Genomic DNA, 26,112 nt, shown 5'->3' on the forward strand with positions numbered 1-26,112 from the left:
AAGGCAACCAGCTGATCTACAGCAGATTGATGCGTGAGGCAAAGAAAACCACAAAACAGCATTCCCACTAGCTTTTGAGAACTAGCTCTTTTCCTAGCAATAGTACGTGCAAGCATGCGCACGCATACTATTGCTAGAAAATAGTATGCATGTTTCTCCCTCTCCCCCATTTTCAACCCTTCTCTCCTCTTATCCTCTTCATGCTCACCTTTCTCTCCTCGCCTTCACCTACTATTGCTAGGAGAAGAGCACCCCCATAATAAACAGGTTGTTCACAAATTTATAAGTGCAACAGTAAGAACCATGATGTACAATGAGACCGTATACAAACGTGCACGATCTGTTAACAGATAAGTTGGACAGCATGAGTCAATTTTGTGACTACTTATCAAAATACAAGAAATTCTGCTCTTCTGAAAAGACAATAAGATAATATGGTCATAAATTATATGTATAATAAAGAAAAATGTTGCTGTATTTCATGACCAGAGCAGCAAGAAAGCAGGCACAGGCTGTTAAACAATTTCAGTATTCACTTTAAATTCTTTAGGAAACCAAAGGTTACATTATACACTCCTGGAAATTGAAATAAGAACACCATGAATTCATTGTCCCAGGAAGGAGAAACTTTATTGACACATTCCTGGGGTCAGATACATCACATGATCACACTGACAGAACCACAGGCACATAGACACAGGCAACAGAGCATGCACAATGTCGGCACTAGTACAGTGTATATCCACCTTTCGCAGCAATGCAGGCTGCTATTCTCCCATCGAGGCGATCGTAGAGATGCTGGATGTAGTCCTGTGGAACGGCTTGCCATGCCATTTCCACCTGGCGCCTCAGTTGGACCAGCGTTCGTGCTGGACGTGCAGACCGCGTGAGACGACGCTTCATCCAGTCCCAAACATGCTCAATGGGGGACAGATCCGGAGATCTTGCTGGCCAGGGTAGTTGACTTACACCTTCTAGAGCACGTTGGGTGGCACGGGATACATGCGGACATGCATTGTCCTGTTGGAACAGCAAGTTCCCTTGCCGGTCTAGGAATGGTAGAACGATGGGTTCGATGACGGTTTGGATGTACCGTGCACTATTCAGTGTCCCCTCGACGATCACCAGTGGTGTACGGCCAGTGTAGGAGATCGCTCCCCACACCATGATGCCGGGTGTTGGCCCTGTGTGCCTCGGTCGTATGCAGTCCTGATTGTGGCGCTCACCTGCACGGCGCCAAACACGCATACGACCATCATTGGCACCAAGGCAGAAGCAACTCATCGCTGAAGACGACACGTCTCCATTCGTCCCTCCATTCACGCCTGTCGCGACACCACTGGAGGCGGGCTGCATGATGTTGGGGCGTGAGCGGAAGACGGCCTAACGGTGTGCGGGACCGTAGCCCAGCTTCATGGAGACGGTTGCGAATGGTCCTCGCCGATACCCCAGGAGCAACAGTGTCCCTAATTTGCTGGGAAGTGGCGGTGCGGTCCCCTACGGCACTGCGTAGGATCCTACGGTCTTGTCGTGCATCCGTGCGTCGCTGCGGTCCCGTCCCAGGTCGACGGGCACGTGCACCTTCCACCGACCACTGGCGACAACATCGATGTACTGTGGAGACCTCACGCCCCACGTGTTGAGCAATTCGGCGGTACGTCCACCCGGCCTCCCGCATGCCCACTATACGCCCTCGCTCAAAGTCCGTCAACTGCACATACGGTTCACGTCCACGCTGTCGCTGCCTGCTACCAGTGTTAAAGACTGCGATGGAGCTCCGTATGCCACGGCAAACTGGCTGACACTGACGGCGGCGGTGCACAAATGCTGCGCAGCTAGCGCCATTCGACGGCCAACACCGCGGTTCCTGGTGTGTCCGCTGTGCCGTGCGTGTGATCATTGCTTGTACAGCCCTCTCGCAGTGTCCGGAGCAAGTATGGTGGGTCTGACACCGGTGTCTGTGTTCTTTTTTCCATTTCCAGGAGTGTATTTGTTAGTTTGAGATTTCCTGTATCTCCTGATAACTAGTCCATAGTTTTAGTCACTCGGCCACACATCCTGCCTAATTACATTGTACTAGCAGTGCACCTTGTGTGTCTCTTGTGTACTAGTTAGCTCAAAAGGACAAAGTCCAGAAGCTTAGCGACATTTTGAATCTTTCTTGTGTGTGTGTGTGTGTGTGTGTGTGTGTGTGTGTGTGTGTGTGTGTGTCAACCACTCCACTACATGATGAATTGTTGATTTTACTCATTCCATTATTTAACATGTGTAAAGGGGATATACTTGAACAAACATTACTCACGAACAACATTGAAAGTTCAAATCTTAACCTTGCACTAGTGTCCTATCAAGTATCATGTTCTCATTTGTCTCTTTTTATTTAATGAAGAGAGAAACTGATAAACTAAGATCAATTTCTAATATGGTAAATAGAAAATGTTGAAAACAAGGTATAAGGTATTCAACTTACATTTCACTGCCACAAAAAATCTTACAACTTTTCCCTTTAAGAATAAATTACACAATTACCAATATTAAAAAATTAAATACTGTACCTCATGTTGCCCTTCATTTTTACATTATTCTCATATATAGTTTATTTCCCCACTGATTGCTGCAGCATTTCATCCGATACACGACATATTTAGTCTAATACATTGTTTTAAATTTACCAGTGCACAAGATGAAGTCCTAACGGTAGACCACAAGAATAAAATTCAGTCCTGCATATACCATCTTTACAGTAGATCTCACAAATAAAAGGAAAATAAATGTAAGCAAAAGTAGCAACCTTGAATCCCAAATTGTGTCCAGTCAAGAGTGTCAAGTAAAAAGTTTCAAAGATGTAATTTATTAACTTTTCTTTTGAAATTGTGGAAGAAAGAACATTGCACAATCAAACTTATTCACTCTTCATATAGGCGATAGGCGAAGGTAAGGTGCTACCATGCTGTGCAATCGAAATTCACTCCACAGCACTAACTTGCAATTGGCAGTACAGTCATTCATGAAGTCTGCTGAAGTTATTAACTTCCAAGTAATAATAATATTACTACTCAATTATCATGATAAATGTAACTGGACCACTGGGCTCATCCAACACTCCTCTAGAAAATGCGGCTACAGATGTGCAGTCAAGAAATAGACGCCAGAATTTCTTAACACAGATGACAGCCTTGATATTTTATGGACTATGTGCACTTCAGTTATCTCACTGGTTTATTTTTTTTTTAACAGCAGCTCCAGTCTCCTGAAAGTTGGAAATACTGCATGCTTGAAGAGTTTCCAACCATGATATCACAATAGATGAATAATGTCTGAATTTGTAAAACATTACAGCTTTTAGAATTCCATGGTGCTGCAAACTGCATGTAGCTGCTGTAGTGCATTACCTAAGGTTTCCCTACCTTTTCCAATACGGTTCTTGTAAACCGAGCATTCTATTAACATCCTTTAACCAATCCCATTCTAGCAACAAGCTCTATAGGAGCTTCATACACACACTGCAAACATTACCCTTTTGATACATGAATTTATGTCCAAGAGAAAAATTACATTATGGTTAATCATCTTTTACCAAGAGAGAAATGTTGTTCTTTTGTGTTTGTCAATGTAATTTCTGCAGCAGCTTTATTAAAAGATGAAACAAATTTGACACTGTAATGACCTGTAATAAATCTGCATGTTCCCTCCTACCATCCACTACAGGAAACAAAATGGTACAAGACGAGTGAAAATGACAACATTTAAACATAAGAGCCATTGTTCCTGAAGCCTCAATCAGGTGATTAACAATTCAAACTATTTTACATGTAATAGTAACAATACAAAAAAAGATTGGACTTTCAGAACTCAGCAACAAATACACCCATAGAGAATTTAGAAACCTTATCAGTTGGTCAGTATTATGTACTTGTAAACAGAATGGAAATCAATGTAAGTTATCTTTCAGATTAAGAAACAAATTGCTAAAGAGAACAGTGACTAATATTTTGCTCTAAAGTTACATTGAGTTCTTTGAAGTATTTGGAGACCAAGTTAATATCTTTTTCTCGACATTCAGGTGAAAGACAAGGCAGATATTTCTCTCAGCTTTGAAGCAGTAAGCTCCATTGTGAAAGCTAACATTTGTTTACAGTAATGCACCTGATTTCATTCTCTAGGTCAAGCACAGAATACAGCTATAAGTCACATCATCCTCCATACATGCAGAATTAAACCTAATCACTAACTGTTTACTAGATCAACATCTATAAAAATCATGATCTGCACATATAACAAAGCCTACATTTACCATGCAACAACATTTATCTTCACCTGCTACAGCTGAATTCAAAGCTTTATGTATGCATCACCCAGTTTAGAGTGTATTTGCTGATGACATTAGAACACAATAAGGAAGTAAAAGAAAGTGAGGTGAGGAGGAGGAGGAGGAGGAGGAGGAGGAGGTTGGGAGAGGGGGAATGAGGTAAGGGGGATTCTAATCAATAAAACGGAGGTTTTTCCTTGAGGCAATTTTTTCATCTTCATAACATTCATTTCCACAGCTACACTGTGTTCTGTTTCAGCTACCCAAGTTACACAGAACTTATTACCTACTACCATGTGTCACTGTTCACGTAACAAAATTTAATTGATCATAAAACTTTAGAGAGAGACCACCCACCCATACACCCACACACAAAAATCCCAACCCTCTTTATGAAGCTATTAGCAGCAGTAGTAGCTCTAAGTATGACAAGATGAATGAATTGCCTCTCCTGTAATATACTGGATCTTGGTATACATACAAAATATTTTAAAACTATGTCCATGCTGAAAGCAAACATGTAACAGTCATTATACAACAAATCATAGGTATCATCAAAGGGAAACATTCACCATTGCAAAACAAACAAATATAAATGCTATATTAAGTATACTGAGATGATCATGAATACTAAGAACTGAAATCTGTAAGGGCAATTTGATGGTAGATTACAGCTGAATAACGTATTCTGCAAACATAACTGCAGTTGCTAACAATACTTTATCCCATAATAGTATATATATTTGTGGCACTAAGTAAATGGCATGGACCATGCAATAACCAAATCACTTCTACAAAGAGCACTGTGTTATTAACATTACCATTGCCGTTTCATATTGTGTAGGCATAGGCTGCAAAAAGAAAGTATGATTAACATCATGTCACACTCACCAACATATGTGATAGGTATTTACACAATGTCTGTAAAATGATATGTAAACATTCATTTTAGCCTAAGTAAATAAATTTCAGTACTTTTATATCTGATATATTTGATAAGTTTTAAGTTTAACAGCACGTTAAACAGTATTATCTGTGGGGGAGGGGGGAAGAGACACGTGAACAAGAGATAGTGAAGCAGCTAAGTTCAGCGACTTTTGTTCTTCACACAATTACTTTGCTAGTTTCAAAATATAATTCCACTATGTCTCTTGTTATAATTTTCTGCAGTAACTCACCGCTCAGGAACAACGTACCAATTGGACAGAAGTGAGCTGCAAAAATACTATGTGGTGGTCACCCAGTCATCTAGTACAAGCATCTTGAAAAAACTTACACATTCAAACAAACTGCCTTCACACTGTATATTTAAATTTGTTAAATAATTCATCATAAATTCAGAAGAATAATTATGTCAACAGCTACAACATTAGAAAAAAAAAGACCTTTGGTATCCATTACTTAAGTTGTCACTGGCTCAGAAAGGAATTCAATATGAGGTCATAAAAAACTTTGCTTACTTTAAATCCATCTGAAACCATTTTTTCTGCAGGCTTCCTATTCCATAGATGAATAATTAAATTCTGGTATCTTATGAATTATAGTAAAAAAAGGTTTTTCCTTTGTTGTTAAATGTGTGTTTCACTTTTAACATTAGTTACAAAGATTAGTATGTTCATTTTATTTGATTTAATCCACTATACTACTTAGTATCCCAGATATGGTCACATGCAGGCACACAAACATTTGTAAACTCATTCCTTCCACATAATTTTGAAAGAAATTATGCAAATGATATCAAAAATTTAACTAACTTCAACAGAAAAATGGAAAAGGAAATTCCAGATTGTCTGGACTTACTAAGTGTGTACAGGACACTGAAGGAATCTGATCAGATTAGGAATTTCACAGCATGAATTCCTTTCAGCTGATACAATGCCTTAAAGACTGCGCGTAACTATTAGGTATCAGCTGCAAACATTTACGATTTTAAACAGAGTTTACAGGCATCTGTTGTCAATAATTTCCAAATGGCAGATAGTGTTAATGCTCTTGGGATTAGTAAGTCTCACTGAGCCATACACTCTATCCATGACCTAGTTGTGATTACATAAAAGTGTTGTAATATATGATGAGACATACTGTCTATTTCCCAGAGCCTGTGATTAGGAACTTCGAGACTTCCAGTGTCCAGAGGAAGGTTTTCTTTGTATCCCATAATCGTGTGAAGGACTACAGTTATGAAACAAATATGAGAGAAATCTAAAATCTTTAATAATTAAAGTACACCCCTCATTTGCTGAACAAGTAAAGTAAAAGCAATGTGTATGGTGGGAAAAAACCTCATTGAGTAGTCAGAACATCAACTGTGCACTGAAGAAAGCAATGGGTTAGAAAGAACTCCACTCATAGAACTGTCTGAGGATTTTGTTCCTCTGTGTAGTATTCCACCATTTTTCAGCAGAACAAACTATACGCTTGCACAGCTTCATGGACAAGGTATCATTTTGCCAGTTTAAACCAGACAACTGGCAACACCTATAGTTTTCGTTAAAAACTTAACAGGTTTCTACACATCTGTGATTATTTCAAAGCAACTATCAATACCTTCTTTGCAAAATGTGTTTTATATTGCCTTCTTCAGTAACATCATATGACTGTTGATAGGCTGATATTAGAATAACTATCAACAGTAGCCAGGGAGCTTTCTTTTCACTAGGGTCTCAACTGGGCAACTGCCGACCTTTCTAAGGTCCTTCCTTAACTCCTTGCATTGATGCTTCAGTAACTATTAGGACATGTTCAGTCATCCACAAGTTTGAGAGATGACTGATGAAAATTGCCTACCTCCACGAGATTGGAAAGTCTGGCCTGCCACAATTTTTTTTATTGTTCTTTAAAATTCAAACAAGCCTATATGCCTGGTTGTTCACAGAACTAGATAAATGATCAGTATTTAAAATCTTAGTGTTAACTATTTTTGACTGTGTGTTCAAACATGCTAAGTAAAGTTCAGAATAGATGAAAAATAAAATAGTACTTTAATGAGGCTGGTCGGTCATTTTAAGGAGGAAAACTGAGCCAGTCAGTTTTATACATCAAAAATGCTTAGGTAGGAGACCAGACACCACTAATTGCATAGTCAGCAATTTAAAATGTTGGCAAATTAGCAAACAATAGGCATCTAGTTAAAATTTGGATTATATTGCATGACTGGGTGCTGATGGGTCCTCTAGTCTAAAAAGGTAGTGTGGATCATAGGCCAATATTCTATTCTGAGTGATGAGTGACATTTACGTCTATGTATGTGGTTAGAGACTGTGCACCTTAGTCAAAAGCTGGGCTTCATTGGCCACAGCTTGTTCATCACTTCTAATCACTTTTTTTCTACTGTACTGACTGCCAGCTGGCTAAGAACATTTAGTGAGAAAGGATCAAATTGCTCTGTGCTATATATAAATGCATGTTCGGCTGGTACATCCACTATCATTCCCCCTTCTTTCCTTATGCTCCATCACCCAACAGAAATAACTTTTTTTCCTTGGGTTTCAATAGTTCTTACTGTCACATTTTTAATACTGGAGGGCACAAAGTGAGCACATGAGAAATTTCCTACCAAGGTCACTTTTAATCCCAAAGTGCCTTTTGGACAGTGTAAACTTCTCCATCATAAATGTTATACATGATTAGGGGACACTGACTTTAAAATAGGTGCAGAAGAGTTGGGGAGCAGCTGAGAGAACTCTCCCTAGTTAGGACCCAATGTTATATGAACAAGATTCTCATCTTCATTTAAATTTCAGAGAAAAAATTAAAAACCTTATGAAAGGTACACTATTTGTGTTTAGTAGTCTTTAAAATTATATTCTGCATTTTAATCAGCCAGAGTGGCAATCTGTTTCCCTCTTAATTATGATCTTAACGCATTTCACTTCTAAGCCTACAAAGGCCTTCATGTACTAAGATCCTGGATGGTTTTGCTATACTGCATATCTTAACAGCTGTTCAATACCACTAAGCTTCAGTCCAAAGACTGGTTTGAGCAGCTCTTCACATTTCTCTATCCTGACGAAGCCTTTTCATCTCTGCACATCTGAACCTGAATACTGTATTTGAGCCTCTCTCCCCCTCCAAAACTTACACACACACACACACACACACACACACACACACACACACACACACACACTAACATACTTAGTAGTGATGATGCCTAATTCTGTTAGCAGTTTCGGCTCAGATGCCTTTACAAAATTTGCTTTCAAAATAATGGGTCATGTAAATTAGTGTCAGAGTGTAATCATCTGATCTACTTTCTCTCTTGGCAACACATACATAGAAACTTTTGAACCATCACTAAGTACTGCAAATAATTTTATTGGTCATATGTATGAAACCTTTAGTGGTACCCCAATTCTGTCATGCTTACCAACTACCATTTGCTGTTAAGGCACTCTCCAGGCCAAGCTTGCACAGCTTCATGGACAAGGTATCATTTTGCCAGTTTAAACCAGACAACTGGCAACACCTATAGTTGTCGTTAAAAACTTAACAGGTTTCTACACATCTGTGATTATTTCAAAGCAACTATCAATGCTTGGTCAGTCAAACACTGATTTCTATACTATGTCTCACCCAAAGGATTTGTTAACTAAATCAGCCAGAGGCTAATATTACTAAAAATTGATTCAAAAGATGTTTATCTACAGCTTGTAATAGTGACTCTGAACTAGTCTTAAATACAGCATTATGCTCATACCAGCAAAATTGTTTACCACCTCAGTTAATTCCAAAAATACTTAGTACATTTTATTCATGGTGCTCTACACTGCATTAACTATTTAGATAATATCACTGTAATGGACAATACAGGTGGAACACCACATGGAAGTTTAATACTTTTTCATAAAGCTCTTGCAAAATTGCTTAGATTGTAAACTTGGCAAGTTTAGTTTTTTGGTCCCAGCATTAAATAGCAAGCACACACTATCATACCTACATGCAACCACTTTAATGCAATAATAAATTTACAAGTACCCACTAACCTCGATCTCTTCTTGACAAAATCACATACCACATAAAAGTTTATACTCCAAGCACTGCAAATGGTGCGCCCGCTTAACAAGCAGCACAAAAAGGGCAACAAATTTGTGTGGTTGGCTTCCTGTTTGAAAGCTTTTCAATCCCTTAAGGATTATCTCAAAACAGCACAATGCCTGATAATGTACACACTAGGCTTGTGATTGATTGCAACAGATGAGTCTTGGATGGGGACTGCAGTGGTTTTATCTCAAACTGTCTGGCAGGTATGAAAGACCAGTTGCCTATGCCATCGGAATACCAACAGCGGTGCAGCTGAACTACTTCCAAATAGTGAAGCATGCATCAACAATAATTTATGGTGCTAGGGAGTTTCACCTGTTTTGCCAGTAAATTCCACCTGTTAATTGTACGCCAACCTTTAATACTAATCTTTGGGCATAAGTCTAAGCTCCCAGAAAATACAGCACAACACTTACAGATGTACAATTCATTTTAAGTGGACATAAATAAGACAACTTTCACCAACCACCCAACTTGCCAATGCAGACGCCCTATATACCACTTTTCCATTGGCCCACCCTGTGTTGGGTCGACAGGAAAACGTTTGTGCTCTATCGGCACCTGCAACAAACCCTGGACGAATTCCTGTTCACAGCACCAGAGGTTGCAACAGCAATGGGCAGCTACTGCATTCCTCACACTGATTTTGCTGGGCCACTTCAAAGAGCTATGTGGTTATCGGAGGTGGACATCCTTTTGAATTTGACCTCTGTGACATGGATGTTGTCAACAACCACCCATTCTACCATCTGTGCCCCCTCTACAATCTTTGCAATTGTGGGAGTGCACCCGTGTTGTGTTACCATCTCTAAGAGCAGCTTAATTGGGAAAACTACCTACCTGAGGTCTCATTTCTTTGATTGTTTTTAACCCCTTATCACTGGGAGTATTTTTAGTTTGAACTAAGGACCATGTTGATCCCAAAAATGGTTAGGGATATATACAGTTCACACACTGCAGACCCCAATTTCTTAGATATACAAGCAACATGCTGCAGGTCCCCCTGAGGCTGCCTACTAACGTTTGTTTTGTATCAACAACCACATGAACACTGAGAACACCTCAGGCTCTGTGTTTAAAATAAATGTTTGTACCTTCCTTGTGACCGGAAAAGTTTAACCAAGAACTCCATTCCCAAGAATGTTCCATTGCCATGTCCAATTGGTAATTGTTACAGAACCTGTAATCATTTCTCTAACTGCATATACAAGCTATATTTGTATTAATTTCTTGAATGCAAGCTAGGCACTGCTTAGCAGTCCAATGAAAGTTGTATATGTTCAATACAGACCAATTTGCTATTCTATTCATTATCTTTGACAAAATGTTCTGTTAAACATGTGCACTTACAAACAACTCAATGAAAAAGTTAGCTCACAATATGTTCATACTGTTTGAGGACTCAATACAAGAGTTTCATATACAGAACATAACTTTCTTCATTATGTGCATGTATAGTTGAAACTTTGTATTGTTTGTTAAAACTACAGCGCTAAAAGCATACACGATATGAAACTGAGCACTTAAAGCATAATATGGGAAGTAAATATTTAAAAATACACAACAAAAGCACATGCACAGAATGGGCTCTGCTGTACTTCGGCCATGGTTAAGCACGTATACAAAGGGCTGAAGAAAAACACAGAACATTGTCACTGTTTGCCAGCAGCTAATAACCCAATATTGCTAATTCATATTAGCATCATATGGCACTACATGTCACAGCCATGGACTGAACAGAGGGCAAGTCAAAGATGTCGTCGTAATTTTGTGTAAGGACATCAATATAAACTTGCTGAAAAAGGGCATGAAGAGTGTTACTAGACTGGATTTCCACTCATGAAGGGTCAGCTACCACAGCAGCAACGTGTTGACAGAGCTCACCATCCATCAACTTTGATAGTAATTGTGAATAGACAGATCACAATGTAAAAACACATTCACAATTTCAGTTACTGACAACAAACCAATGAGTAGGCACCACCACCACCACCACCACCACATGTGGGAGATGTTCACATGGGATGTAACGCCATAAAGTTGACGAGATGCCACAGGGCTCTGCTCTTAATTTACATCTATTTTACAAAATCACATTTTTTTTACATACATGCAGTGTCATTATGGAATATGTGGAATGTAATGGAAATGATTCAGTAAGGTTATCAGCAGCTTGTGACCTTCAGAGAACATCGTCACAGATTCCAACATGACTACTACAAGAATGGTGTCCGATCATTAGATTGAGTGAATCTGAATATTGTGGATTTTTAAAATTAAAGATATAAGGAGAGCTGAATGATATTACAATGAAATCCAGACCTTTAGCTGCTTACAGGGGTTGATAAATATCAAATGTGTGCCCCAACTGGTACTCTAACCCAGTGCAGGAGGTTTTTGTAGCAGTTTAATCTGGTTTATGCTTTGTTCCTATTCTCACAAGGTTTGATACTTGACTTATTTGAGTCTTATCATATACCTTTCTAACACCCCGATGTGCCATAAAAGCAATTTAGATTCCTGTATCTTTTTTGAATGCAGAGCAGATCAATGAATGGGGAAAAGTCCCATGCATTTCAGGCACATGGGGAAGGAGAGGGGGTTGCTTGTAGGATATTCCTTTGTGGATGAAACTTCCACAGGTACTACATCTCGAGGACATGCTCAAACCTTGAGCTCTGTTAACTCACTATGGGTGGAGGAATGCAGAATTTAACACCACATCACTTTATCATTTTCTTAATTTTTTTTTTAGGCTGTTCCTCAAAGGTTAGGATAAAGATATTGGTACTTTATCATATTTTTGTCCCCACTGGATCTGACAAAGTTAGCTCCTCACTGCTCTAAATTAGCGTGCAATTCCTTGTCAGATTTTAACATCAGAGCCCAATGAAATATGAGCTCGAGTCAAAATCAGTATTTGCATGGAATAACAGGCTGGTATGTAACCTGGTTTCTTGCAAAGTTGAAACATATCTGAGTGATGTTTTCTTGTCTTAAGTCATTCTTTGTCTTTTCTATAACTGTGACTGTAACAAACTTACCTTTTATGTGTGAAAAAGAACAGTGGTTTCGTAGCCAGAAATAGTTCTCTATCACTCCTCCAGCACACCAGGTGCAGGGTAAATTGGCTGACTACTCCTCACCTAGATCTCTTCCCATGGTGCTGATACAGGCAGGAATGCCACATGATAATTCTCCACATTAAATCTTATTTGCATGTGCTGAGACTGCCATTTCAGTGCGGCAGCCACTGTGTGAAAGTTGTATCCATTTTACTCTGGATCATCTGTCCTGATGCCCCTAACTGATTGGAGGCTACCCATAAACACCATCCCAACAGAGCAATAACTGCTTGGGCAACATGGGGAGTTTACAATTCATGCATCAGCAGTGTTATCCCTGCATTGTCAGGTGGCTACAGCTATAAAGGTACATCATGACCCCCCTCCCGGAAAGACAGCTTGGCAATTATGTTGAGTACTGTTCACTAGTGATAATTCATTAAGCCAAGGGCTGCTTTAAATCCCCCCCCCCCCTTACACACACACACACACACACACACACACACACACACACACACACACACACAGAGAGAGAGAGAGAGAGAGAGAGAGGAGAGGGTTTGCTCCATGTCAGGTGTTCTTCCTCAGATGGCACACACTTCCATCAAATTTGGAAGGAAGTGGAGGTAAATTCATAATGGAAGCACAAGTTGTTCTTCTTCTTCTTCTTCTTCTTCTTCTTCGAATTATCTCAAGCACGGAGGTTCTTACAGGTTGTCCTCCTGTAATGAAAGCTAACCTGATGTTGCTCTCCATTAACTCATCTTTAACAATATAGAGGATTCACTGTCTATTGCCCAATTCTGAAGAGGGACATTAAGTCAGAGAGTCAGCAACAGAGATTGTAGCACAGAAAGGAAGAAATGTTGCAATATCCTGGCATCCTGGTCCTGAACTCACCATGCACATGCCCGTAAGAGTCCTTACAGCCTTATGGGAAGGCGTTTAATTTACTTGCTCCACAATTTGTTTCTCTAGAAAACTGAAGGTAGTTACGAATTACAATTTATTTTTGTAAATTTCTTTGTGGTATGGCAATTTAAGATAATTTACCAATTTATGGTTTGTAAACACATGTCTCCACTCTTGTTACTACAGTAATCAGCAAAATCTTAATGGTTAGTTTCTCAAAAACAGTCTTCAATTACAGCACTAAATGTAGTTAAGGGTTATATATTATACTGAACACTAGTTTTCCTTCAATGACAGCCAATATCTAATGCAGTCCCCTCATTGGTCAGAGGGAGGCAGGGGTACAAGCACCTGAAATAAGATCATGCTTAGGAAAGAACTGAGGTTCATACCACACTTCAGATTGAAGACAGCTCTGGTTTAAAATTAAACCTTGCATAGCCAATGTGAAGCATTTTCCCCTTCAGAGGAAACTGTATTACATTTCCCACAGAGTCTTTCATGTTCCTTTCTCACTTATCACTCTTGTCAAAGAAAGTGAATTTTACAGATCGATTTGTCATTTAACTGGAGTTAATTTTTAAAGCAGCCACTACCTAAAAAGATAAGTTCCTTATTCTTCTGGACAGTAGCAAAATAGCCAACATTCACATAAAAATAAACATCACATTCATGCATGTGTAATTCAAAACTTCCAGTAACCAAGCTCATTGACACATGCAAATTTCTGCAGTTCTTTACATGCCACTGCTATCTAAGAATAAGAGAGAAACTGGAAATTAAAGTGTGTGTTACTCAAGCTATCAGTGAAATTATCTTTCTCCAACAATGCAGTAATGAAATTTAGAAGGGAAATTTAACAATAAGTCCCCATCTCTCACAACTGCCAAGTACCAGAACCAATCATCAAAAGCTTATTTAGCAGCATTAAATTTAATAAGTATCAGCCTCATACAATTAAGAATTACTGTTAATGTTTATCATCCTACCTGGATGTCATTTTCATAGTTAACATTTCCAGGAAGCTAGAATGAAAAAATTCCAGCAATTCATACAAACGTAACATTTGTGAAGCTTGTAGAAGTACCTCAGTAAATGAGGGACAGGAAAACACTCACACAATCACACTTAAGAATTTCTAAAAGTAAATTTTATTGGAGGCATTATCCACAGTTAAAACATTAATAAAGACAGGTTGTCTACCAAGAAGAGTAATGGTGTTCCACCAGCATGCATGGGAAAACAAATTAGTAGGAATTCACATAAAATAAGGTGCAAGTTCTGGTTTTTGTGTGTGTGTGTGTGTGTGTGTGTGTGTGTGTGTGTGTGTGTGTGTGTGTGTTGGGGGTTTCACATGGTTATAGTGGCAATTTGAAGACACATTGCCTCTTATCTGCAGATGATAATCTTAAATAAATTTTCTACTTTATTCTCTTAATATAAAATCTGAACACAAGGCAGTGGCATATCTATGCAACACTGAGGATGCAAAACAATTTCATGCATTTTGTGATATAGGGATACACTGCAACATAGAACATTGAAAATACAATGACTGGAACAAAACTCATTCACATTAATGCACAACAAATAAGAACCAAACATGTGAGCAGCCTGTTATAACTGAAGTACTATTGTACAGCAGGTTAGGTATCAACAATAAATGATATGATCTGACCGTACTTACTAATAACCAAATATCAAGTGTATGGAATTAACCCAACTGCAAAACTCAATTGGTGATACTCTGAAGATAGCTACTGTTTTTGAGTAACAAAATACCTTTTATTTCCCCACTACAGAAGACTTTACTAGGCAGCCTGAACTATGAATAACCAGGTAATTGACAAATACTCCATTTTTGACCAGCTCACAAAGCAGTTCAACTAGCAATGTTAGTAACTCAAAACAGGAACAAACTCAATATTTGTATGGTGGGTTGTCTAAGCAATGTCTACCAACCAAATCAATACTGCAATTCTAATTTAATACTGGTACCTGTACCTCTTTGTACTTCTTTTTTTAAAAAGAAGAAAATATCATTGCAGACTTAAGACATTTCCCACGATTCCCATATAATTAATGGATTTTCTTCAACTTTCCTGCTCTCCTAAAAAACTGGATTCCTGGTGAAATTTTGCTGAGTGCCAGAAGGGCAGAACTGTTTTCTATGCCAGTGACAACTGCCAGACACTTCTTTCTGGGTGTCATACCTTGCCACTATCCAACACTTCTTTACATTCCCCACTACCTAATTCCTTCTTAGGTTTTCCAGTGTCTAGTTCCTACACCTGTGGGCACCAGCTGAATATTAGTAGCACCATTCTGAATCCTAGCCAACAATATGGAGGACATCAAGAAAGTCCAAAGAAGGGCAGCTCATTTTGTATTATCATGGAATAGGAGAGAGTGTCTCGGATATGATAAGAGTTGGTGAGGTAATCACTGAAACGAAATCATCTTTCACTGTTGTGAGATCTTATCACAAAATTTCAATCACCAACTTTCTCCTCTGAATTCAAAAATATTTTCCTGTCACTAACCTACATAGGGAGGAAAGATCATTGTAATAAAGTAAGAAAAATCAGAGGTCATACAGAAGGGTTTAAGGGTTCATTTTTCCCACATGCTGATAGCGTGGAACAGTAGAGAAATAGTCTGAATGTGGTTCAAAGAACCCTCTCCCAGGCACTTAAATGTGAATAGCAAAGTAGCCATGTAGATGTACACTGAAATTTATTACTAAAATAACTGAACTGTTAAACAGATAGCAATTCACTTCTCTCCACACAAAAAATTCTCGATGACTGCAACAGTCATCGGCCCAAATGGAATGTGTTAAGCTTGCTGTATCAATGAGACCGTAACAGCAGATGAAGGGAGGAGAAACTTCTAAAAAGGAATACAGAACCTATTCTGTGTGCCTAATACTACTAAATTACACAAATGACACCACAAACTGCAGGCAGGGCACCACCTCATGCCATTGGGAGAGGAGACAAATGTTATGGACTATGATCTAGAATTATATTTCAGCTGTCTACACTATGCTATTGCTCAGCTCTGGCGAGTTTTCATTTTTAGATTATTTAAGTACCAAACGTAAAAAAAGAGTTGGGACTTTTTCACATACATTTAGATAGAGTTGTTTTGTTTTAGGGTGCAGAAACAACTAGGGTCATAAGCACCCATGTCAGAAGTGTAGAACACGAAGACAAAAAGATGAGTTAAAATGACACTATGTTGATCCCAATCGACAGAAGAGAAGACAGCTAAAAACGGAGACATGGAAACAGCTCTATAGAACATGCCATAGAGAAATGGAGGTCCTGAGCTAAAAATTAAATGCCCTTTGCCATACTGCTACGACGGATAAAAAGTGAAATGCTTTTGACAGCCCACGCGTTGCTTGCTAAAAACTGTTGATAACTCAGACAGTAAACACATGAAAATTTAAGTGTTAAAAAAGAGCATTCAGTCAGGAAATGGCGGACCATCAAAGGTTGAGCGCAATGGGCACAAAGTGGTGGGGGGAACACCACTTATCAAATGGTGATGGCTAAAAAGACAGTGCCCGATACACATCCTAGCTCATGGCAAGAGGGCCAAGAGGAGGTCATCCAAGCTGCTCAGAGAGACTTAATAATCCAGAGCCTGTTCCCAAGAAGGGAGGACCAGTGGTGATGCCAAAGTGACACCACCTGCTGACAGATGGCAACAAGAGAGAATTGGAGGGAATGTAAGAACTAGCATGCTGAGGTAAGAGGACTGCAGTCTTGGCAGTAACGTCAACGGCCTCGTTTCCTGTCAGACCGACGTGAGCAGGAGCCCCCATAAACATCACAGCGGCTCCATCAAGAGTGAGCAAGTGACACCTTTCCCTCAACCTGTTGCATTAAGGGATGGATGGTGTACACCACACAGAGGTTTTGAAGGGCACAGAGTCTGAGCAGATGACAACTGAAAAACATGTGTCACCGGATGTACTGTGTGGCCTGATACAGGGCGAAGCACTCTGCTGTAAATACTGAGCAGTGTTCCAGAAACAGATACCGAAAAACTTCGGTGCCAATGATGAAGGCACACCTGACACCATGGTCAGTTCGAGAGCCATCAGTGTATTGCAAAGTTCTGTGTGAAGGTCTTTAAACTGAAGACGATAGAGCGAGGCTGGAGTAATGTTCTTAGTGAGCGAACGACTGCCAAGGGCTGCCGCAACGAAGCCAAGGTGTTTAAGGGTTCACACCTATTGGAAAACTGCTGGAGCCAGGAGGTAACAGAAGAGAGGCGAGCCCCATACTGGCGATGAAAGGAATCCTAGAAGGAGGCATAGGATGGGTGGCCACACGTAGCACACAAACAGCATACACCTCTGTTGGGGAGAAAGTCATGGTGGTAGCATAGCTGTCATTTGGCAGATTCTGGATACAGACACTAAACTGGGCTAGTATAGAAGGCGCCAGTGGCCAAACTGATGCCACGATGGTGGATAGTATTGAGACAGTGTAACATGGACAGATGTGCACAAGCATACACGAAACACCCATAGTCGAGTTTTGAACAAACAAGGGAGCAGTGCAAATGGAGGAGGGTTCTTCAATCTGCTCCCCAGGAAGTACTGCTGAGGATACACAGGACAATGAGGAAGAGCATGCAGCAGGCCGCCAGGTAAGGCACATGGGAGGACCAAGAAAGTTTCCTACGGAGCACAAGCTCCAGGAATTTTGTAGTTTTAATGAATGGAAGAGCAACACGCCCAAGATGTAAAGATGGTGGAAGAAACCAATTCCGCCACCAGAAATTCATACAAACGGTTTTGTCAGCGGAAAAACTAAAGCCACTGTCGATGCTCCACAAGTTAAGAAGATCGAGACATCACTGAAGACACTGCTCAATGCGACAAGTCTGGAGAACTGCAATAGATGGCAAAAATCATCAATGAGAAAGACGCTGGAGAAGCCCAGCGGGAGACAGGCCATTATAGGGTTAAAGGCAATAGCAAAGAGGATGACGTTCAGGATGGAACCCTGAGGCACACCGTTCTCCTGTATAAAGGTGTGACAATGCAGAACCCACATGTACTTTGAAAACCCTGTCTCTTAAAAATTTCTGAAGGAAATGGGGTATGCGGCCATGGAAGACCCATGTGTAGAGCGTACGGAGGATACCAGTCCTCCAGCAGGTGTCCTAGGCTTTCTCCAAATCAAAACATAGCCATAGGTTGGTATTTCCACAGATAACCATTCCTGAAAAGTGTTGACACAGTGACGAGGTGGTCAACTGCAAAACAGCGTGCTCTAAATCCACACTGTGCAGTGGTTAGTAAACTGCACGACTCTAGTCATCATACCAGCCATGCGTGAATCTTCTGTTCCATCACCTTGCAAACACAGTTGGTGAGAGAAATGGGGCGGTAGCTAGAAGGAAGTTGTTTGCCCTTACCAGGCTTAGGTATGGTTATGACAGTAGCTTCACGTCAGCATCTGGGAAATGGGTCATCTGTCCACAGGCAGTTGTGCATATGAAGCAGAAAGTGCTTGCCCGCAAGAGAACGGTACTGCAACATCTGAATGTAAACATCTTCCAGCCCTGGAACAGAGGATCGGGATGAAGTGAGAGCATGACCTAGCTCCCCCATAATAAAGGTGGTATTGTAGCACTCGCAATCCTGAAAAGAGAAGGGTATCACCCGAGCCACCTCCACTCATTTCCAATGGAGGAAGGCAGGGTGATAGCGGGAGGAGCTCTAAATTGCCGCAAAATGATGGCTGCCCAAGGTGTTGCAGATAGCAAGAGGGTCCACTATGACATCTGCTACAGTAAGGCCGGAAATCAGTGAATGGATCTTGGTCCCAGAGAGCCGTCTGAAGTTGTCCCACATGACGGAAGAGGGAATTTAACTGTTAAAAGAACTAATGAATGAAAGCCAACTAGCTTTTTAACTAACCTGAAGAACGCAATGACACTGTGCTTGCAACCATTTATAATGAATGTGACAGCGTAGTAAAGAGGAAGTGTGAGGAATAGAACATTCTGCGACGGTAAGGATAACATTTTTAAGATACTCTACCTGGTCATCATCACAACTGGGGAAATGATGTTTGCCGAAGGTCAGCAGGGAGGATTAAAGCCTCCCATCGGCCTTAGTAAACTGCTATTTCAGTGTGCACATAGGTAGGGTAGGTGTCAGCAAATGGATAGCACACGGGAAATGGTTGCTCGAGTATGTGTCAGAACGGACCACTCGAGACAATGGGCATGCTGGGCAGTGCTGAATGATAGGTCCAAATGGGAATAGGCATGCATGGAGTCTGAAAGGAACATGGGTGCTCCTGTGTTAAGGCACAGGAGTTGAGTAGGTCAGCCAAGAGGGCACCTCTCTGACAAGCTCTGGGAGAACCTCAAAGGGGATGGTGCGCATTAAAGTCCCTGAGCAGCAGAAAGGGGTTGGGTAGCTGCCCAATAAGCTAGAGGAAGTTTGCCCTGGTGATACTGAATGACAGACAGATGCAAACAGTACAGAGAGAAAAGGTCAAGTGAGGAAGGAAAACGCAAACTGCAACACCTTGAAGGTGGGTAGTCAGGGAGATGGGTTGACTACCAACATCATCCCATATGAGCAGCATGACTCACCCACGAGATGAAATGCCATCCTTGGGGTGAGGAAGGTCGAAACAGACAGCACAGAAATGCTTGAGTGGACACTGCAATTCTAAGAGCAGCCATAAATCCTCTGATCGATGGCCATGAACATTCCATTGAAGGAGGGTCATAACAAGGAAAGGGGAGGAAGGGAAACCTGAAGGTGCAGTAGCCACCAGAAAGATCGTGGGAGGCGCACATCAGCACGGCGCGTCACGGACGGTAGTTGCCGCAAGTAGAGTCCCGTCCACCAGAGGGCACGCGAGAATTCGGACGCGACCTCTGCCGGCGTAACAACAACTCAGTCAGCACGGGCCGTGCCCAGCCAGTTAACATCGAGCATGCCTAGGGCACAGTCCCGGTCTATGCCAAGTGAAGTGCGACGTAAACGTGAACAGTGTTATCACACAATTGGCGACGAGGATGGGATCGTTCTTTCGTGTGTTGCGTGGTCGTTCTGGTTTCGCAGCTTCTCCACGGTATGGAGGATTTAGTGCGGGTTTTGGTTGAGCAGCAGACGGAGCTCATGGCCACCATGAAACAAGTGCTTCCGGCGTTGCTCTCCACGCAGTCTGCTCCTGCGCCGTTCCCTCCTCCCTTTCCCCCGTATGAAGAGACGGCGGAGGATTGGGACGCATATGAACATCGCCTTCGGCAGCATTTCCAGGCATTTCATGTTGCCGATGCGGAGGTATGTCGTGCCCTCTGGTGGATGGAACTCTACTTGCAGCAACTACCGTCCGTGACGCGCCGTGCTGATGTGCGCCTCCCGCAATCTTTCTGGTGGCTACCGCAGAAGGTGTGTCACCTCAGCAGCTGCCAACTGCCGGTATACAAAGACTCACTGCTACACGGTGCAGAGGCTGGAGGATCCTGCTTCATGAGATCTACAGAGGCTTCGGCATTCTTCCCCTGTCATTCTGAAGTCCAAGGTTCGTTGGTTTAAAGGCGGAAGAAGGGACCAAACTACGAGGTCATCAGTCCCTTGTTCCTAATAAAACAATGCCACAAGTGTGAGAATAAAATGGATGAAACATATAACACAAAATGGAAAGAAAGGAAAAGCCACAAGAATGAAGGGAAGGCAATGGACACTAAAAGGAACGAAAGAGGACAAGAAAACAACAGAGATGCTAGAAACGGAAGAGAGTAAAACGTGAAAGCAGATTAACAGTGGCTGGCCAACCACAAGAATAAAAAGGGAAAGCCAGCCACTCTGCAACACCCTAAAACCTCCACCCTAAAAGCACTAGGGTGGAGGACACACAGGGACAAAGGACATGCGCTAAAACCTACATAGAAGTATAAAACCCACTCTCACAGATAAAACGTAAAACTAAAGCCACTATGGTGGCATGGTCATCGTCGGTGCAGAAATCGACACTGCACAGTGCATGGTGGAAAACGCACCCAGGAAGGTGTCCTCGCCCAAGAGATGGAGAATGGGCAGGACTGCAATGCGACAACGAGAAAGTGGGCCAAAGATCTCAATGCGCGATGGACACAATGCACCTTGTAAGGCGCCCTTCCCCAATTGGCTCGCTCTTTGGGAAAATTTTGAAGAATGGAGGTCAAACCCTACAGGGGACCATCACATAAAGGCCGAAACGTGTGAAACTCCTTTTAGTCACCTCGTACGACAGGCAGGAATACCTCGGGCCTATTCTAACACCCTGGACCTGCAGGGGGGAGTGGAGTCCAAGGCAGAAAAACAATTGGTGGTTCACACTAGCGACACAGAGGTCAGCTAGGCAAGAGTATCAAAGAGGATCACCGAGTTAGCGAAGGAGAAGACCGTTTCCCTTGTTGGACTTCTTGGAGCCTTCCTGGTAAGCAGATAAAGACAGACGTTTGTTGGTTGGAGATGTAGGAAGTCTTTGTGGAAGTATTCCTTCTGTCCTTTCCAGCTTTCCAGCCTACCGGTTGTGTAGCAGGTGACTATGCCCCGTGAAACAAATGTTTAGCAGCTTGTTGCACAGCTTGACAAGGAGACGGCAATGTCAAAACCGCAGTACTGAATTTGACGTCACATGTCTGTGTGGCCATGTCCTTCATCGAGCAAGCTGTAGCAAGAAAACTACTGTAGGTGCCAGATGGTAGAACGAAGGGTTTGTGACTAGCCAACAACTTATGAGTGACCAGGTGACACTTTTTTCCTCTACCCGGATCTCCTGGACAGTCAGCTAATCAAGATATACAGGACAATCTTGAGAGGAGACACCATGTTCACCAGTGCAGTTGATACAGTGGGGAGGCAGATGGCGGACAACCAATCTCGTGTGCATCCCTAACACAGGTTACACATTTCGCTGGGTGTTGACACGACATTCAAGTGTGGTTCAAACGATGACACTGGTAGCAGCACATTTGGTTTGGAATGTACAGTTGGACTGTGGTAACTTCGATGCCTACTTAGATCTTTTACAGGAGCGCCAATCTATCAAAAGCGAGGAAAAAAAGCATGTGTGGGCACTAAGAGTGCATCTAACTTTTTCATCACCCCACGGACTGCAATGACACCCTGACTAGAGAGGTACGTCTGGATTTCTGTCAGTCAGACCATCGAGCAGCCTAGTGTAAATAACACCACAGGAAGAATTCAGAGTTCAATGAGCCTCAACATGAATAGGATAACTGCGTAGAAGCAAACCGGCAAGCAGTTGTGGTGCTTAACCAGAAGTAGTTTCCAAAAGCAAAGTGCCATTGTACAAACGAGAGCAGGATTTCACAGGGCCAGTAATTGTATCAACACCTTTCCGAGTACAGAAAAGATTTCTGTTGCAAAGGACTGACTGACTTCAGTACGCGAAACCACAACTAACCGTGGTGCAGCTGGGAGGGTCTTTGAAGTGGAAGTTTCATTCTGTTTATGTTTGGCCGACGTTGACTGAGAATAAGATGACTGGTTCATTGCGAGAAAATCACCCATGGCGCACTCCATCCAACTGCCCCCCCCCCCCCCCCCATCTGAGGGGAGTCACCCACCTTAGATGATTGTTCACACCTCCTGAACACCTGACACAGGGACCAGGCTTGGGAAGGTAGCAGCTCAGACAATCACCTCTCCCTGGGCCTGGCCTGTACCAGGGGGTACGTGTGAACCCTACCTGTCACCCTGGGTCTGGGAATTGTGTGTTACCCAGTCACCTGTTACGTGTCAGATGCATGGGCTGGCTTTAAGATGCGCACAGGGAGGAAGAAGAAAAAGAGGAACCTCAAACGCCGAAGTGAAGGAAGGATAGGAGAAGGTGAATGAAGAAAGAAAAGTAATAGAAAACACTGGAGAGTATTCTGATATTGACTACCAAACATGCTGAATACATGTGATTCTTGAGTTTCTCCCAGTGTATTTGATAATCAAAATATCCACGGGTGTACTGCTGGCCAACAGTGTCCAACGGTCACAATATTTTGGCGATCATACATGTCGCCATCATCAGGTGAACTGATGGACTGAGCTCCTGTGAACGTGCCGGTACAGAGATCCGTACGCTATGGCTGCTCAGGGGGTACTGGTTTTGGTCGCGGCGGCGGCCGATTTAAATACCCTCCACCCACGGCGTACTCCCTCCGCCGTCCGCACCCCGTGCCACGGTCACGCGGTGGAACAGATTGCGACGGCGTCTGAGATGATGTCGGTGTGATGGCTTCTTCTACCGTGGTCGTCACAACTATACGTTTGCTCGGTTTACTCTTGATTAACCCAATCGCTGGTTCCCAAGCCTTGCTAAGATTATAGCCACAGTCGCGGTTTATGAGGTCGTCATTGGTGCGAATTTCGATGGCCTCTCTAACAACGCTGTCCCAGTATCTGTCCTCTGAATAAAACTCGTGCACTGGTGGGGAGCGCCAAAGATGACCTCGGTCTGAGGAAGGCCGGCGTGTACCAGATTCCGTGTCAATGTGGCAAGTCGTATATTGGTCAGACGATACGTACCGTCGAGGATCGATGCCGTGAACACCAGAGGCACACACTACTGATGTATCCGAGCAAGTCGGCGGTCGCTGAACATTGTCGTAAAATCACGCTATGGAGTATGAACGCACGAGGATTCTGGTACATACGTCGAGATACTGGGACAGCGTTGTTAGAGAGGCCATCGAAATTCGCACCAATGATGACCTCATAAACCGTGACTGCGGCTATAATCTTAGCAAGGCTTGGGAACCAGCGATTGGGTTAATCAAGAGTAAATCGAGCAAACGTCGCAATCTGTTCCACCACGTGACAGTTCACCTGATGATGGCGACATGTATGATCGCCGAAACATTGTGGCCGTTTGACACTGTAGACCGGCAGTACACCCGTGGATATTTTGATTATGCAGAATACATGTCCGAAAACTGCCCGGACATGTTACCCAAGACAGGGGAAAAAGAACAGCAAGAGGTTGGACATGCAGCATGGAAGGGAGAAAATGCTGGAAAGGCTGGAGCTTTGTGGTAGCCAAGCACAAACCTGCCAAAGAGCGGTGAGCCCCCAGGGGGTTCAGCTTTTAGTTATGGAGATTGTAATGTGTAGTGCACATCACAGCCGCAGTATTTAAAGAAACAGTAGAGCCATGAGCGAGAGCTGTACTAGCTCGAGGTACACATGGCCCATGTTTGCAGCACCACTAGATCCTATTTGCGAGGCCTTTCAGTGTTACTGTCCAGTGACTACATGAGGATCAAAAATAACTGTTCTTCAGTGTATCGTGTTCCCTCCAGCATAACATTGATGCATAGATAAATCACTTAGGGATACGATTATTGAAGAATAAACAGTCAATTTATAAAAAGTTTGCACTTCTCAAGTCATTCCTCCTGAAACTGGCAATTGAGTAAGTTAAATAGAAAATCCTGTCTTCTGGTAGTTTTTTCCTCAGTAATTTCTATCACCGAAGTTCAGCACTGTCCGGCTTGGCTAGTACTTTGCTGTTGGCAAGCAGAGTGCACTCAGACTTTTGAGGAGCTACTCCATTGAGAGGTAGCAGCACCGGTCACAGAAACTTACAACAGCTGGGGAAGCAGTGTGCTGACTACATGCCCCTCTGTATCCACATCTGGTGATGCCTACAGGCTGAGGATGACACTGCAACTGATTAGTACTGTTGGACCTCTACAGCCTGCTCAGGTGGTGGTTTTTTTTTTTTTTTTTTTTTTGTTCACACAGAAGAAGCATTGTCATTTGATGCCAGACACACTGTGTTTGCTGTCATTACCAAAACTTCGATAACACACTGTACGATCATGTTGTTTTGCATATTCTTACATTAGCTCCTGGCATGATCATGGCCCTTGTTGATAGAACAGTCTGTCATAATCTGCACGATTTTTCAGTTGCTCTTAATGCAGTCTGTCTTAGGTTACTGATTGTACAGAAATCTTACACAATAACACCTACGGTTACACAAATGCATTTGAACTTTACTTGGCTTGCCCAGTGCGAGGCATTTCTGTATTATGTTCGATTTCCTCAATATATCTTTTTATGATTCATATATTTCAGTACAATTTGCAGAGAAGCCCATTAATAAAATATTCTTGCAACATTAGACACGTAAGATTTGATTTCCTCTAGAAGGCCATTACTATCTGTCCTTTTCGTTGGAAACTATGAAAAGCAATGGAGGTGGTGCATTTTCCTGTTACAGGCTGTTCCTGTGCTTCAGCTATCTAGGTCTCTACCCCTCCACACTCTCAATTTGCACTTCCCTGGTAAAATTATTTTACTCTCAGTCTGCTTTTCTACCCTTTCTTTCTCAATGCTTCCTGAACTTTACTTCGGGGTACAGTGTAGTGTGCTTCCACCAAAGTCCAAGAAAAGCATCAGTAGATATTTGTCATACACATGGTCGTTCCCACAGCTGTCTCACTGCTAATATGAGACCTATCACGGACCTTCCTGGCCTGAATTTCTACTGTTCTTCTCTCTGTTTGTCTGTTTGCCAGATTTCTCTAGAATCTTCTCAGATATATTTTGCACAATGGTACATAATGGCAATGTCACTACAGTTTAATTAAACTGTCTCAGCTTCCCTTCTCAAAATCAGTTACAATTATTCCCTTCTTCCAGCCCTCTGGAGTTCATTTCCTTCCATACAGCTCCAACAACTCCATAAACCCACTGTGTGCCCATTTTTTCCAGTGTTCTGATTG

The 26,112-nt window shown here is 42.1% G+C and overlaps 1 protein-coding gene across 4 annotated transcripts in view; it reads right to left on the bottom strand.

Annotated features, from left to right (window-relative positions):
* LOC126248592 (synaptoporin-like) overlaps positions 1-26,112 on the bottom strand; it is an 89,872-nt gene that overhangs the window by 45,378 nt on the left and 18,382 nt on the right. The window contains exon 2 of one of the 4 annotated variants that reach the window (XM_049949715.1): positions 13,722-13,925. The exons of 2 other annotated variants lie outside the window; for them this stretch is intronic. Coding sequence is in view for 1 of the 2 variants with exons in the window: in XM_049949713.1 (XP_049805670.1) it covers positions 5,131-5,133 (3 nt within the window). In the remaining variant the exon portion in view is untranslated. Of the gene's footprint in view, positions 1-5,130; positions 5,144-13,721; positions 13,926-26,112 lie in introns of those variants that run through there. One more of the 4 variants, XM_049949713.1, reaches the window with a different exon arrangement.

Source organism: Schistocerca nitens, chromosome 3 (assembly GCF_023898315.1).
Source record: "Schistocerca nitens isolate TAMUIC-IGC-003100 chromosome 3, iqSchNite1.1, whole genome shotgun sequence".
Taxonomy (NCBI): Eukaryota; Metazoa; Arthropoda; class Insecta; order Orthoptera; family Acrididae; genus Schistocerca; species Schistocerca nitens.